Genomic DNA, 16,682 nt, shown 5'->3' on the forward strand with positions numbered 1-16,682 from the left:
GTGCCTTTAACGACAGCCTAAGAAAGATTTCAATCCAAGCTAGGGAACACAACACTACAAGTTTCTGATCAGCTTCTGATGGAGAATAGCAGAAAACAAAAAAACGAGGTAAGACTCGCAGGTTGTACGCTGTTTCTATTTTGTTTTTAAGTTTGACTTAGGTACACATTCCGGGCAGCAAATTGTTATGTTTTCGAAATGTAAATTTTAGTGACAAATATGAATTAAAAATCTCTTTGTAATCTGGCTACGAACGACGGCTAGAGCATTGATTTTCCTTTGGCAGCAAAACGGTACGATTCACAGATTTCTTCATTAGGATCTCACGAAGGTAAAATGTGATCGTAAACACGCTTAGAATCTATGATGGACTTGGTTGCAAAACAGGATTAAAATGCGTCCATTCGTGGCAGCTAATTTTCTAAGTTTGTTATTTAATGTTTGTAGGTAGAATGAAGACAAGTACGCAGGCTAGCGAAAACAATGGGCTTATGTGGGCTGTAGTTGTTTCGGGTGGATTGGTCCGTAAAATAAAACAAACACCACAGTGAAGAAAACAATACAACTATTCCGGGAAATTTAAAATGGTGTAAAATTTGAGAAATCCTATTCAATGTCTCTTTAAGCATTCGCTTCAGCAAACGTGTAGTACGTTGAATAAATTATAAAACCATGGCATACTTAATAAGAAAAAGGAAACAGATGACTGTAAAGATTATGTTTCGTTCAATATGAAAGAGAAGGCACAATGGTTTTTTATTTATCCTCCTTAACCATCATATGGATTTTACGTCGAGTTGCTACTGATCCATTTCGATGGAACGCCATTAGCGAGTGTACTAATAAAGAGGTTTTCTCAACCATGGTAGCATGGTAGCAGCAAGCCATACAAATTGTGCGCCGAATCGAATGTAGTACCGTAGTACCGTATTTTATCGAGTATAGTGCGCACCTAAACCAAAACAAAAGTATTGGAGTTCATGTTGGTTACATGCTGCTTGGGTAACTACCGAATATAGTGCGCAGATAGTTTTTCATCAACCTTTTAATTTGAAAAAAGTGCGCACTATACTCGATAAAATACGGTATCTGGAACGCAACAACTTTTCGTCGATAACAAGGAATTCAACGTTTATGTGGATCCAACAAACGAGCACGGTTTCGGCGGAAGCTGAATCGTCTTCCAGAGAAGGTTCGGCATGGACGGTTTTCGGGTCCATCAAAGGCGAGCACTGGCTCGGTTTAGTGGTACGAATGTTTGCGTGCTGATAACAATAATAAAAACCCACTGGTAGTGATAAGTTATTCTACTGGAGAATTTCACCACTCAAAAAATGTGAGGCCAGTTGACCATTAAACATCGTGTCGCGTAAGACTCATTCACTCATGAAAAGATGGCAATATCCACCTTCATTTTGTTTGCATTAATCGGTGGAATTCTGGTGCCTAGGATCAATTGCAACAATGGTCCTAATGTGATAACTGACGTTCCGGGACTAATGTTCGAACTGCTAATGGAACACATGTCCGTATTGGAGATACGCCTCGAAGAACACTTTGGGAAGCAAATCGAAACACTTGCGGAGAGTGTTAAAAAACTGGAGACGCTGATGGTCCAACAAATGAAGATGACCATGGAGAGTGAAATGAAAATAAAGAGTGGAATTGCGGCGATTGAGAAGCAGCTAACGTCTGTTGAAAAGGAAATAAACGATCAGGAAAAACAACTGCAAAAACAAACGGCGGATGTGGTGCGTCGGATGGCACGGAAGATGGAGACCATGGACCAAGCGGTCGGGTTGCATCAGATTGTCGGTCCCCACGGACAACTGCGGCCGGTCTACCGTGAACGTGTAAATATCGAATCGCTCGGCAAGGGCTGGACAGTGTTCCAGCGTAAATCATCCGCGGAGGTGAACTTTGATCGATCCTGGGAAAAGTATAGGATCGGTTTTGGCAACGTGGAGGGCGACCACTGGCTCGGATTGGAGACGGTCCGGGATATTTTGCAGGCGGGTGGTCGCCACGAGTTGCTGATAGTGCTGGAAACGTTTTCCGGTGAGATTGGCTACGCACACTATGATAACTTTTCGGTTGGACCCGAAAGCGATAACTATCGGCTCACTTCATTGGGCAAATACAGCGGAACCGTCGGTGACTCTTTGCGTTATCACGAGAATAGTGCATTCTCGACGAGCGACCGGGACAACGATAGCGTGAACCGGAGCAACTGTGCGGCAGTCTATCATGGAGGATGGTGGTTCCACCGATGTATGGAGAGGTTCGTGTTGGTTTTGCCATCGATCATTTGCTAAGACAATGACTACCAATTGTGTGACATTTTATTTTTCCTTTGCAGCTTCCTGAATGGACGATTCTACGGTGAGTCGGTAAACAAGCTTGATGGCATGGTTTGGAAGGAGTTCAACGACTTTGAAACGCTACGCAAAACCACCATGATGATCCGGCCTTACAGTGCAGACACCGACACGAGTGAATCCTAAATCGTTGCCTGAGGAAGAACAAAAGGATCCAAGCAAAACATCGTCAACAGTAACACACGTGTTGGAAAAGAAAGGCGTGAAAATAAGAGGATGTTTTATTGCAATAATCAACTGGCGCCGTGGGATGTTTGCTCCTGTTCAGAACGTCCGGAAGGACCTCTAACTGTATGCACTTTTGGTCATCGGAAACTCAAACTCTGCCAAGCGCCTAAATCGGAAAGTTACCCAGCTGCAGGGAAATGTTTTTTTCTCTCCGCGGATGTGAAGCAAACCGTGCTACTTTGGTGGTTCAACAGGGGGTGATGTATTTTTTATGCTTGTGTACGTTTGTGTGGCTTTGTCTAGATTTTCTAATAACAAAATGGCCCGCGAAAGTCGCCGGGGTTACCGTGTTTTGTGTATTACTCACGGGAGTGTTTATGCTTTCCTTTTTCTCCATTATGGTGTCGAATAATATATGCGTCATATATTTTATCTCTTGCGTATATAATAATACGTATATATGTGTATATATGTATATATAGCATAGTGACATAGCACGAATTATTGGGTTTATAGATTTTTTTACCCCCTTCATCATGGGTAGCTCAAATTTAAATGATAATTTGTTTGAATGCAGTTGTCGCTATGTTTTCACCCTTTTTTTGGTCGCCGAGTGCCGAAACCATAGTATTGTGTTATTTTTAAAACTTGTTAATTTCACTTTGGAATTGTTTGAAGGTTAACAGGTTCTCTACGATTGAAGTGTTTTTGTTTTGTTGTATTCTGAATTGTTATGCAAACGTTACTAACATCCACCCCATGTGGTGCGGCATTTCCGTCGTATTCATATTGATATGATGGAACAAGAAATTCTATGGATGTAATGTTTGCCTTTGCGTTGTAACACAGGTATTAGACTACACAAAATAATTTCCGATAATATTTAATAATTCATCTACTTGTACTCGTATTTTGCCATAATCAATACTTCCTGCTTATCCAACAAGATGGCTCTAAGTTATTCCATTATTTTGCGAAGAAAGGTTCTGCTCCATCAAAACGGGCCGCTTCCAATCCAGGACAGAGGAATTCAATAACTTCCTAATTCCTTGCGTACACATACGTACATTCCACAGTTTGTGTCTGACTGTGTGTGTGTGTTGTGTTTGTATGATTGATATTTAAGTTGAACTTTATCCTCTTTGTTTTTTTAATAAAAGGCGGCCTATTATTAGCTGTGACGCTCTATCGTCGTATAAAAATATGCATTTGCATTTAGAAAGATTTCTCGAACCTGGCGTCTCTGCGAGCTACGTATTGTATGTGATCCTTAACGCCGAGTAGCGCGGACTGTAGGGTTTATGTTTTCCTTCTTATTGTTTTGTTTAGGCAAACTCTAACAAATGTTTCGATTCTCTACGCTGGTTGGTGCTGGTTTATGGTGATGGTCAGGCGCAGGAAAAAATCAATGTGAAAAATGTGAACGCCGTGCAGCAATGAATGATTTTTCCACCCCTTCTTGTCTCTTTCCATGACTTCTTGGTGCTCTTTTCTTAGTTTCCTGTTCGGCGTTAGTGGTTTCCTCTAAATGTGTTTTGTCGTTATGCTAGTTCACGGAATGTTGGTAGCATAAATTCCTACTAACTTTACTAACACTTGCTCAAACGAAGCAGACATGAAAATGTTAGTCGCTTTGATTTTTTTTGCAGAAAACGTTCCTTTGGTTTCGCTACTTATTATTCTGTTTGAAACTTTTTCCCCAACTCTTGCATTAGGACTGTAGAACTGTAAGCTGTAGGAAGAAGGTTATAATTTTCAACCATTCTTTTACAACTAATGCATCAGTAATGTGTTTGTGTGCGTGTGTATGAGCGTGAATGGTTATTTATTTTTATTGTTATGTATTTATAAATCGATTTCTGATTTATAATCTTGGTTCGTTTCTACTGCCGTTTTCTTCTCTCATAATCATGTTTGTTTCCTATTTTGTTTAGGTGTTGCTTTGCAAGTAGATTAAATTTAAAATTGTCCGAACTTGCTCAAAACCAACGCCGCTACGCGCGTGGAAGGGAACCCTCTAAAGTACCATTAATTGATGGTGGTGCATCTATGTATATGAATATGGCTGTATATTTCTATAGATATTTTTATTGCCGCCCGCAGCAAGACGATGCGGCTTAGTGGCATACTTTCCTTGGAACGTCCCGAGAGCATCTCCGGTGCTTATCGTCTTAAGTTTTGTTTTTGTTTGTTTAAACTTCTCAAGGTGAAGATGTTGGTTGCCAAGTTTATTGTGTTACCTCGGGGCTCTTGGATGATGCAGTGGCCCTTTCCCGTGGGTTTGAATAATTTAACCGAAAAATATGGAACAAAAACAGTCAGGTGACGTTCATGGTCGTGCCAACCCTTGCCCGGCTGGACATGACAAGTGTCGGGTCGGCCATGGGTTTGACTGGCCTGAGCGAGGAGTAGAGAACCGGTTCGGCTAGCGACCCCGATTGGCCACCCTATGCACAATTCCCCAGAAGCACGCTTCCCCGTGGTGGGTTTCGACTTTTCACGTTATCTTCCCGGCTTCAACGGTGTTGGTGTTTCGTTGCGATGGTTCTTGTGTTGTTTGGTTTGGTTCCGGTGCGACTGGTGTCGGTTGGATCGCACCCTCGAGGGCTAAGTCGTGGTCACTCGGTGGCTCGGATGGATGGCGAGACACGGCACGGTGCGGGCGATGGTGGGTGCGCCTCCGGGACGGTACTTGGGGTGGTGCTTCGAAAGGAGCCTGTCGAACCGTGTTCCCAGCTGGCGGCGGAACCGCTTAGTTGGTTAGCGAAAACTTCCACACCCGGTTCGGGCCGATCTCGGTGACGTACATGGCCGAGCCGTTCGGGCAGAAGGTGATCGCGTGCGGGTTCTCGAACTGCGGACCCCAGTGGTCGATGATGGTCTCGGAGCGCGGATCGATGGTGAAGCCACGCACCGGGATCATCGGCGAGGTGGGTCCGTTCACCGCGTACACCAGGTCTCCGTAGGCGGCCACCGCGAACACACGCCCCAGATCCGGCTCCTGGATGGTGGCTGCCTGCGTGCCCTCACCGTTCGACGTCTGTAGGCCAGCCCGCGGGCACACCACGCGCATATTCTCCCGATCGGCCACGCACACCATGTCCAGGTGCTCGAGCAGCGTCAACCCGTGCGGAACTTGCAGCGAGAGGAACTCCGGAGGCTGCGGGATGGTGCGGATCAGGCGGCCGGCCGCGTTATACTTCAACAACCGGCTGTTGCAGTATCCGTCGGCGACGAAAATCTCCCCCGTGCTGGCCACTGCCACGGCCGTCGGCTTGCACAGGTGGCTCCGGGACGAACCCGGCTCGAAGCGGTGGCCAAGGGTGATGCTCGGGTAGTCCCGGCCCGGCATGAACTTGAACGCCTGATGGAGGGCCACGTCCGTCAGCCACATGTTGCCCCCGCGGTCGATCGTGAGCCCATGGGGCATGTAGAAGATGCCGGCTCCACGCTCCTCCAGCACCGCACCGTCGGCCGCCGCCAGCGTCACGATCGTCGTCTCCACAATTGGTCCCTCGGCTATCTGCTGGTAGTGGTTGCTTTCATTGAAGCTCCTACAACACATGGAGAGAACACGCATCAGATGAAACGAACAACGATCTTATAAGCCCCTCAACGCAACTTACTCTGCCGTCCACGTGCGACTGCCACGATGGAAGATGACCGGATTGCCCTGCAGATCGATCGTCACTGCCGTCACCTGACCGAACGAGTGCTCGACCTTTGGCCATCCTTCTACCACCTTCGGTTTGGGAGGACTATCCAAGTGCGACGTGTCCACCGGCGCTTGCGGGACCTGAAATTAAGAAGCGTTACAGACTTATTAGTAACTGAAGGCATAAGAAAGCAGAGTGGTTAGAAAAAATGGTCTGAGCCGCATACTCGGCGGTGTGGATTTAAATCTCATATGAGATTAAATCGACGATGACAGTATCCTTTTTAACATTTTGTTGACAGAGCCCGAATATACTCGAGATAGCTTGGCTTAACGTTGTGGCGGCAAGACGAACATGTTCGCAAGCAAGCGCACACAGTAGGCAGAGATTAGAGCAACGCGATACACGCATACTTTGATTCCGGTGACTGCCGCATATTTTACCCAGAAAGCGCCTGGCAACAAAGTGTTAAAGAGCTTCAACAAAGCATGCACTCGCTTACACCAGATTAACATGAATTTGAAAAAACGGAAAATTGTTCCAAAAAAGCTGTCGCTTTTCATGATGGAGACGCCTAGTACCTTACGAGCTGTCATGAAGGTAAAATAACAAATCGAATAACTTACAATATTCACGCTAATTCGCGGGTAATTTTCAACGCATAATGGAACTAGAAATAATTATCGAAACTTTTAAAATTTTCCTTTTGTTTTACTAGAAGCATACAATTTTCACATTTTGTTCAATAGTTTAAAAAAATCACATGGTTCGAAAGGATGATACAATACTCTTCCAATATAGTAGTAGTTCTTTAATTGCACTCCAAATATAGTGTCCGGGCCATTATTATGAGAAAACTAATCACATTAATTGATGGATTCAGTTGTTCAATATTTTAGGTATATCCTTGTTGGAATCTGTAAATTGAAGAGACATTGTTGGTACACACCATATACGAGATAGTTTTCTGACTTTGATACCAGAAAATACACATTGTGTTATTTATAAAAGTTTAGCAAGCACTTAATGTTGTGTTAATTTTTCAGAACCTCAGCATTTTCAGTTCCTCTTTACAATCCTTAACACAATTATTATAAATTGAATAATTTGTTGGATTATCCCTTTACATATTCATATCTCATCGTTCTCATCATTGACATACCAGTTTTTTGTGCTTCTTCATTGCATGTTACAAGTTTTTGGCAATAAAACAGTCACAAACAGTCAGGTGCAGTGTTTCGTTGAATTTACTCTCGAAACTGACAACCTTAAGACACCCGGCAAGAAATAAATTCGTTTTCATTCCAACCTGTTTCTAATGAAACGTACAGCTGGTACGAAGCCAACGAATAAACACTTACTTTACGATAACGTTTTTCACGGCTTTTCCAGCCCATTGCAGCCAGCAGTGCGTGGTAAGTGAATATTGATTCCCACCCGAAACGCCGTAATTTTCGTTGATAGCGCTTATCGATTCAATCGGCTCGCAAGAAAAAAAATAGAAGCTCCATACACGTCTGGCTCGTTAGCGAACGGAAGGAAGGAGGCAGGAATAAGGAACACACCCAGCGTGCACACATGACACCATCTCTGCTCACGTGTGTACACGGTTCAGCTTTAAGTTGCTCGGCGAACGCGCCAGGTGTCGTATGCTATCGTTAATGCCGAGACAAATGCCACCCGGCACGCAAACGGTGTGCGGTTTTCTCGAAGAAAATATCCATCTGCTACACACACAGTCGACGGTTGGAGGGGGGGCTGAGAAAAGCCGGGCAGCCGGGTCAGGTTCGGGATGGAAAACCCAAGACATGTTTATGGGAAATGGTTGGAGTTTAACGGCCCGGCACGGTTCGACCGCTCGGCAATCGGCTTCCTCCAATGACGTCCTAGATGTTGGTGGCTTTTCGGTTTGCGTTTATGTGTCTGTGTGTGTTGGATGGTGAGTTTACCACCGGCTGGCGGGAGGAAAGCACTCATGATTAATGCAAAGATGGCCCTAACTTCAGCCCGGTGGCACAATTTGCATGATGAATGCCAGTGAGAGTTCGTTCGGACCGGGGTGGAGGTGGAGAAAATCCTCCGGAAATGGAAGATATCTCAATCGAATGTATCGGGCGAGGACATGAGACGAAAGCGGCATCCATTCAGCTGTACATAATAACCGAACCTCACCAACTCCGGAGCGGACGAACCTCGAACGAAGGAAGGAATACGATTTCCAACATCCTGTACGTTGCGCCCTAAGGCCAAACAAAAGTGTACGGCGCACATTACGCCAAGTAAGATTGCCCGGTGGGATCGTTAACTGAAAAGCTTCCCGTCCTACCTGGTACGAAATCATAATCCTGATGCCATTACTTACTTTTTTGGAGCATATAAATAAATATCCTTTTGTACTGGCTCATTCCTTTCATTCGGTTTGCCGGACGCTTTTTCCACCGTGGCCATTTTTGATGCTCCTTCCCAAAGACGCCAGAGTGAATCAGAGTGTTCAGCTTTTTCCACACTCATATGACCGGAGTACGGAACGATAACCACCGAGCTACGCCTAAGGGCTCCCGGGGGGGAAGCCGGCAGCGCGTGAGCCGGTGTCAAAATCCCGTCCCGTGTTCGGTTGGCGATCGGATCGACAGGGCACGGACCACGGACACACGATTCACTGGACCATTTCGAGGTAAGCCTAATGCCAGCGAATCGTAAACTCCACCCATGTTTGGACGAAGCGCAACCGGCAACGAAGGACATCCATTACAGGTATTAATATTTCCCACTGAATGGGTGAGGAGGTTTGCTTTAAAAAACTGAAATAAACACAAATCCGATACATATTTCATATCGCCCCGAGGACTCTGGGGAGCGTGCGGTAAGTTCGTCGAGCGATTTATTTCCAGTGTGTGGACGATCGTCGAGGGGCATATTGAATTATTTATCATTTATTTTACCGAAATTTATGATTAATGGACTGGTTTTATGTTTTAAACAGTTCAAAGCCGAATTGCGTTTAATTTAAATTTTATGGGACACACATATGTTCAAAAGTGGTACGAAAACGATAGTCTTCATTAATGGTCAGAAAATATCCTAGGCCTTATACTTTGATTTACGTTATAGGAATTGTATAAGCTCGACCTTCAATGCGTGATTTAGATTTTAGCAAACAATTATCACTCCTATTTAAAATTGAAATTTGTTGTTAAAATATTATGTAAAAAAAGTTATCGAAACTAGTCACCCAATAACAGTTCATCATGCTTTTAAAAAGTATGAAGTTGTTAACATAGCATTATGTTTGATTAACACATGGCAGCCAAACTTGTATTGCAGATGAATCCATGAACAGGTTTACAATCAAACAGACATACAATCATATTGATATGAAACTAAATTAAAAACTCCGTCGTGAGTTATGTTACAAAAATGTAAGCTTTATTAAAAATAGTTAAAAGTTTTTATGTGCGAAAAATTAGAGAAAACTGAACTAGCACAAAAATCAACAATATAAGACGCAAGAGTTTTTCTGATCCTATCATATCATTTCTAGGACGTTATTGAATAGTAATATCTATTTTGCTTGTTTTGATTTTCAGTTTAATTTCATTATCATTGATCATTTCACTGAAATATTTTATAGAAAAAGGGTTCATCACCAACATAGGATACCATCTGGTTGGAGCCACATTTTGACCATCCATAATCATTATGGCTTATCCTTCCGTAGCAATTAGGTTTTATTATTCGACAATCCTAGCCGGCCTCCCATTAAACAACCCAAATGGTGACACTCTGGTTGCTCAAGCCTTTTCCAGCGTTAGAATGGTGTAGTATCTCATTGGCACATGCCGTGTGGATGTTATGACTGCATGCATCCGCCGGAGGCCCGATAACGGAACGACCACTTAGACACGTACGGTTGTGGGAGCTTTTAATTTTCGCCTTGGTTCACCTTCAAAACACACGTAGTTTTGGGGGACCCGTCATCGTCATCGTGCGTGTTCAAATCTTACTTACATAAACAACTTTCAAAAGCCTACCCAAAAATGCTTCAAGAGCGCCCGGAAAAGTCTCCGGTGTGTGAATGTTGTGAATTATTTGTCCCCATCCCTCTCCAAACTGGATCGACGGACTAATGTAGCGATGCGGTTAATATTGCTGGTGACTCGTGTGTCATAAACCATAAATCTTCCGCACAGACACCTTTGCAGATTGGGATGGTTGGGAAAAGCCGATCCCAAATGGTGACCCACCAGGTGGCCCCCGAATATTGTCACACGGTTCATTGGCGGGCCGCGCGTTCGGCAATATCCATCAATCATCCGAGCGCGTGATTCCTGCCGAAAAGTTTTTCCCATCGGAACACAACGAAACTTGGACGAGAGTGGAGAAAACAACAGGTTTTGAAAAGGCTAAATTCTCGCCTCAAAAGGTGGAAAAAGGCATATTGTTATCCATGTTTACCGTGTGCGTCTCAGATGATCCAAGAAGCAAAAGGAATGAAAAGCGAAACACCACCGGCTAAATCAAACCCGATCAGCAATCAAGAACCTCGCCTTACGACAAGGGCGAGATAACGAGAAAAACTTTACCCTTGCCGGGGCGTGCGGCGTCGGCATCGGGGTCACAAAACTTCCACCGCCATCTTGGAGCTGAACCGTTCGAGGGTTGGGGGTTAGCTTATTCTCTATGGCGTAGGAAACACTCCACTCCAAAAACTTCCCTCCGTCTTGTGATGCAACAACGGTGGAGCAAATAGAATTCAAGAAGAGAAAAGAAGATAAAGTACCCATCAACTTTCCGATGTGTCAGATTTCACTCGCTTTACGACGAGGTACGCGAGGTGGTGGAAAACCTAGGCTCGCGCGGTGACCTTTTTTGCATACGGCCCGAGAATCGTTTTGTGCTTCCGGGACACCGGGATTTCGGGGGCCTGTGGGAACAAATGGGAACTGGTGGGAAGTGTCCAACACCGAGACGGCATCACCATCAGAAGCCACCGAATTCGGCGGTGAACCGGTGAACGGAAGTGGTGCCACGTCCGGGGGGAAAATATGTGCGAGGAGTTTTGTGGTGGAAAAAGTTTCCCATTCACCCGCCCGATGTGGATGTGCGGTTTCTTGGGGCCAAAGTTGCACCCCCATTGGGACGGAGGCACTGGGAAAAGTTACCGCCCGGTATGAAGGCGTGTTTGTTGCTTTCTTCTTTGCGATTTGCTTTCGGTGTCGTCGTTTTAACCTAACTTTTCAATTCGATACGACACCCGCCCTAGGGGGTGGGTGTAGGCTAGGGAAAATAACAAACCCCGTTCGAAACTTGACTGCTCCCCCGAGGTGCCCTGTGTGAGGTTTTATAGCACCACCCACACCCCATTAGGAGTGGAGTGAAGGATCTTGGCTGCAGTGGCTCGCATCGCAAGCAATGGGAATCATTTGAAGTGCCCTGAATGCTTCAACCAACGGTCCTTCCACAAAGGAGGAGAGAGAAGAAAAAACGTCTTACCAATAAAGGAAACAAAACAGAGCATAGCAAAACAAGCACTAAATCTCCCGCAAAGAAGCGAACCCAAGGCTACCGACGGGTTTACGATGCGGCTTTTCTATCCAATTCCGCGAAAAGTCGGCCCATGTAGCAGAAGGTGCTTGGTGTAGCGGTCGGAAGCCCTGCCCGAGCCTTGCTGCGGTCTCGAGCCCGGCGACGTCACCGACTACAAAAGAGGCGTTGGCAAATAAAGTTGGCAAAACAGTAGCCAGAAGAAGGTGCGATCTTGTGAATGAACGCCGTCGCCCATTATGATCTGGAGGGTGCACAAAGGGATCAAAAGGATTTGTCAGACGATTGTGTAAGTTTAATAACAACCATTGTTTCGTTTTCATTCGTAATTTTCCAATTTAAATCTGACTTCTTTGATGGTAAATTTAGTAATTTTAATGAAAACTTTAAGCTTTTTTCTTGAAAATTTTACAAATGAGATAAAACAACTATCATCTACTAGATCTAAGTATAAAAATCGTTGAGTATGCCCTGTGTTTCAGTGAAGGGAAATTGATTTAAAATGAAATATTTCGTTGGTTCTAATAGTTATCAGTTTTTATGTGGCATTATTGTATGTTTTTCTTTTAGTTGCAAATAACCGTTTCTTCGAAATATTCATCCCTGAAACCTAATAGTGTTACAAACTTATCTTCACTTTCCTCTGAGCCTAAACAGTTTTGCGAAATCTAACAAAACGGTTAACAACATTGCATTCTCAGAAGTGGAATAAAAGGGCAGTGAACTGTTATGTGATAAATTTCGCCATTAAGGCCAGTTGTTACGAAACACAAACGACCTTGACCATGTCATGCCATAATGTGGTTACTCTTTGACTAAGTCCCGTCGTAGAGCGCTACAAATGCTGGTCGGTTGTTCTATGAGTGATGGTGATAAGAGACTGTGTAGGAGTTGCCACTATCGAGCGAACGAAGGGAATCCCAATCAGTGTTGTTACAGTGTCGACAAATTCGGCTGATAATTCGATGGGTTTTAACAAAAAGTGATGGTGCTTGAAATGAGTACAAGAGCGTTTACAATGATGTATCTATTTCTAGGCTATAATTAGGCAAGACATTTTATAGTCGCACATTGTACTTTCCGGATTTCTTCTTTTTCTTTACTTATGTTTTTTTTCTGCAACACTTGGCCTAGCTGGAGTTTGGCTGGTTGAGCATGGCGTAACTTTACCTAACGCAATTAGGGCGCATTAGTGGAAGCAGGAGCGGGCCAAAAATAGCGTATGAAAAATTCACTCCCATCGCACTCGGCAACACTCAGTGGCAGCGGAAACAAAGACGGTTTGTTTATGGGCAACACGGAACCGCAACTTGTCGGAATCTAATTTGCCGCTCCCTGAGCTGGAGTTGAGGGATAGAAAATGGGAGCAATGTCTCGGGAGAATCCGCGATAAGAGGCACACCGTTTCGGGTTAGCCGAGAGCCGGTCATGTGTGCTCCGTCTTGCACTTGCCAAGACGGAAGCCACGGCACGTAACGAAGATGGACGATAGGACACGGACAACACTTATGCGGTGCCGGTGGAAATGCAACATTAATTATGCCACCGTTCGGTGTGCGATCCGGAAGGGACGTGATGTACTTCACCGATCTCCTTGACGCATCTATCACCGAACTCGCCGCTTCAGGTGGAAGAGGAAATCGTCATGAATTATTCAGTCGGTTATTGAAAGCTTCCCGGGGAAACAGGACGGCAGTGGTTCTAAGAATTTTGGGTGATTTTAAGAAATTGGGTGGGATTCTACTCGTCCATGAATCCGCCTACTGAAGGTGGTAATTTGTGGCACAGATTGCTGGCAATATTTTCACTACCAAGAAAAAGTGAACTTAAAAATTGAATAAAAAGCAAGACCTAAATTTTACTTCATGCGAGGAACAAATAAGGGAAAAGTATGGCACCTGTTATTCGTTAAAACATATGCTCATATGAACTAAACCATACGTGCTTTCAAAACGTGACAAAAATTAAGTGCAGCGCTGAGAGAAACAGAAGATTTGAAGATTCAAATTGGTTGAAATTAAAGGTTGTGCATGTTGGAACAGATTCTTTTTTATCTTTAATGTCGTCAGTCCAATATGCTCGGCAAAAAAAAAAACAGTTCCAAAACATCCTTACAGTAGTCGCACCAAACATGGAACGACTATACCCCGAAGCAACTCCTGGCAAAGGATACCGGTGATAAAATAAGGAATTTCCGAACAATGCAACCAAAAGCGAACCATTCGAGAACGAAATTACTTCCCGTTTTCCCTCGTCCTTCTCCTAAAGCTATTGCTTCCTCCGTTTTCCGATAATAGTGCTTAGTTTTTATTGAACCCTTAAGCCTAGACCGATTAACAATACGGTAGCCATCCTCCTAGTAGTCTCGAACGTCGGTAGTCGAAAGTCAATATCACCATTGAACGTTCACGAGGATCGTTTTCATTCATACTCCATTCCGCGCGCCGTACCGGTTGATATTGAACCGTATCCGGGGATCTCTTGTGGAACCGTTGGCCAATATTGGCAGGAAAGAATATCTTTCCGGCGGGAGATGATGACTCCAATCCCCACTGAACTACGGTAAAACTGTAGTTGGGTACTCAGATCAGCGTTTGGTTAACAAAACATTGCAAATCCACTATTGTTCCAAAGGCTCCGGGCCGAACCCATCCACCGACTGACTGTGGATAGTCCTTTAGACGAGCCATCCTGATTGGTTTCTTTGTTTCGTTGCGAATCTCAAGTGCTCCTCATGAAGCTGAATATTTTGCTCGAACAGTTCGATTTCCGCCTTATAATGGGATCGAACGGAACTAGTCCGCCGGTTGGGAGGGGATTTAAGAGATGTACTTACCGCTTCGTCGGCCATTTCCATGCCTCCAACTCCACCACCACCACCGCCGACACTGAAGGCGTCCTCGTAGGCCCGCTCGGCAAACAGATCCCGCATTCGCTTGAAGAACCCATCCGCCAGCAGGATGTCGTTGTCCCGGGGAACCGTGTACGAGTCGGTGCCGCCGGCCAGCATCACCACCAACACCAGCACCGCCAGGGCGATGATCACCCTCGACACGCCTACGGTCCGGGTGATCATCCTGCGTCCCCGCGGAAGGTTGTCCTGCGATGTCATCGTCGGTTTACGTGTTCGGGAAAAGGGGGACGGCTGTCACTTACAACAAGAAGAACCCCCGGGAGAAAGATACCCAACGCCCGGATAGAGGAAAGTAGGAAGGAAGGAGGAAGGATAAACAAGGATCCTTTAGTAACTGTTTTCACCTAACCGGATGCTGCGAAAGGGATCGTGGGGTATGGATGAAGAAAACGAGAAAAATAAATTTATTCAAAGAAAACCACAAAACTACACTACCGTCAAACAAAGTGTCAAGTGGAACGTAACAAATGTTAACACCTCGTATTAACGTTGCCATATGTCGGTGGAAAAGATTACGCACACCGGATGTCCGACGTATTGTTCGTCATTTTCACTCTACCATTTTGAACGTTGTTCCGATTATCGATGAAAACAAGATCCACTTTCTATCGTTCATTTCATCGTTGAGGAAAATACTTACACTCAACTTGCAATCGCGCAACTAAACACAGTCGATTCCGACGGCTAGCGAACTCAGTCCGTTTCCGGCACTTCTACTCCACGGCTCGCCATGGTTGGACAGTTTCCCTCGAAACGATATGTGTTTGGGGATGATTTTTGCTTCGACCGTTCGATTTTGGGCACCGCTTCGAAAAGCACACACACGCACGAATGTATCGAACGTTCACTTCCGCCACGGATCCAACCTGGATCGAACGCGCTGAGGAACTACTGGACACGCTCCCGACAGCTGCTCGGAGTTTTCCCTGGCAACCTGCTCGTCCGGGAGGCTTCTGATGTCTGCCGCGACGAACGGCGATGGCTTCGAGGGCGATTCGCAACAAACGCCAAACAGTTCGAGGCAGCGCTGTCTCAGATACGGCACTTGTTTGGATAACGGACCAGCCTGACACGGACAGTTTTGACTGATAAAGTGCGATGTGACAAGCCTTACGGTGTACGTACGGAGTGATGCTGCCATTGTGTGCGGGAAATGTGGAGCGAATCTCACGCATACCACGGCGATGGGGCGCTCTGTGCTAGTGCTGGTACTACGACGCGAAGTATTCTGTAGTACATAGGACACTGTTTTCCTGCAGGCGAGGAAATGTTTTGCCAGGTGTTTGTGTTCGCTGTGCATCCACATGCTGTTACTATTTACATGTAGTTCTTCAAGGTCTGTGTGTCATAAACCTTCAGAGACTCCTCAAGGATTTACTTTTACCGTGAGAGAAAAAAATGGTGGGAAAACCATTTTCCTCATCGAGCTTTCTACTCGTGAATGACAGTGAGCTTTTGAAAACTTTGCAGTGCTTTCTTCAATCATAAAAAAGAATTCTTTTCTTTCTTTTTATTATAATTCTTTCTTTTTATCATATTTTGTTATTATTTCTTCAAAAGTTAAAAACGACAAAGACACCGGGAACACCGCGGACTTTTTTCTGAACTTTTTGAACAACCTAATCTTGATTGTCGTGTTGACAACGTTTCTTGGACATGCGCACTTGCCTCTCTTCAACGTTGTCGGAAGCTTCATAATATCCGTTTCGGGCGGAAATCAACCGTTGCACCATTTGAGATAGAACAAAAGATTACCTTTCAAGAGCTTCTTCTTTGTATGCTTGTGTTTTGTTGGTTTCCTAAATTACTCCCATAACCATAAGAACAGTAGAAGAAAAACCAAGAGCATGAGTTCAAATGAGCTGTTGACTTATTTTGGATAAAAAAAACTATTTTACTCTTCAGATACAAAGTTGATGTAAAGAGAATGTATAAACACTTATCTTTTGTGGTGAAACCGTTGTTCGTGTTTTAAATTTACATACTTTTGAAATTGTAGCAAAAGCTTCGTCATACGTTGAG

General features: G+C 44.7%; 2 protein-coding genes across 2 annotated transcripts; one reads left to right on the forward strand and one right to left on the reverse strand.

Annotated features, from left to right (window-relative positions):
* Window positions 1–1,394: 1,394 nt before the first annotated feature.
* Window positions 1,395–2,504, forward strand: LOC131265259 (microfibril-associated glycoprotein 4-like). The gene is made up of 2 exons (XM_058267520.1): window positions 1,395–2,281; window positions 2,360–2,504. The coding sequence occupies exons 1-2, from the start codon at window positions 1,395–1,397 to the stop codon at window positions 2,502–2,504; spliced, it is 1,032 nt and encodes a 343-aa protein (XP_058123503.1).
* A 2,794-nt stretch (window positions 2,505–5,298) lies between these two features.
* LOC131265260 (peptidyl-alpha-hydroxyglycine alpha-amidating lyase 2) lies at window positions 5,299–14,822 on the reverse strand. The gene is made up of 3 exons (XM_058267522.1): window positions 14,583–14,822; window positions 6,173–6,342; window positions 5,299–6,100 (listed from the first exon to the last, which is right to left on the reverse strand). The coding sequence occupies exons 1-3, from the start codon at window positions 14,820–14,822 to the stop codon at window positions 5,299–5,301; spliced, it is 1,212 nt and encodes a 403-aa protein (XP_058123505.1).
* Between the last annotated feature and the right edge of the window lie 1,860 nt (window positions 14,823–16,682).

The sequence above is a fragment of the Anopheles coustani genome, chromosome 2 (assembly GCF_943734705.1).
Source record: "Anopheles coustani chromosome 2, idAnoCousDA_361_x.2, whole genome shotgun sequence".
NCBI classification, from domain to species: Eukaryota; Metazoa; Arthropoda; class Insecta; order Diptera; family Culicidae; genus Anopheles; species Anopheles coustani.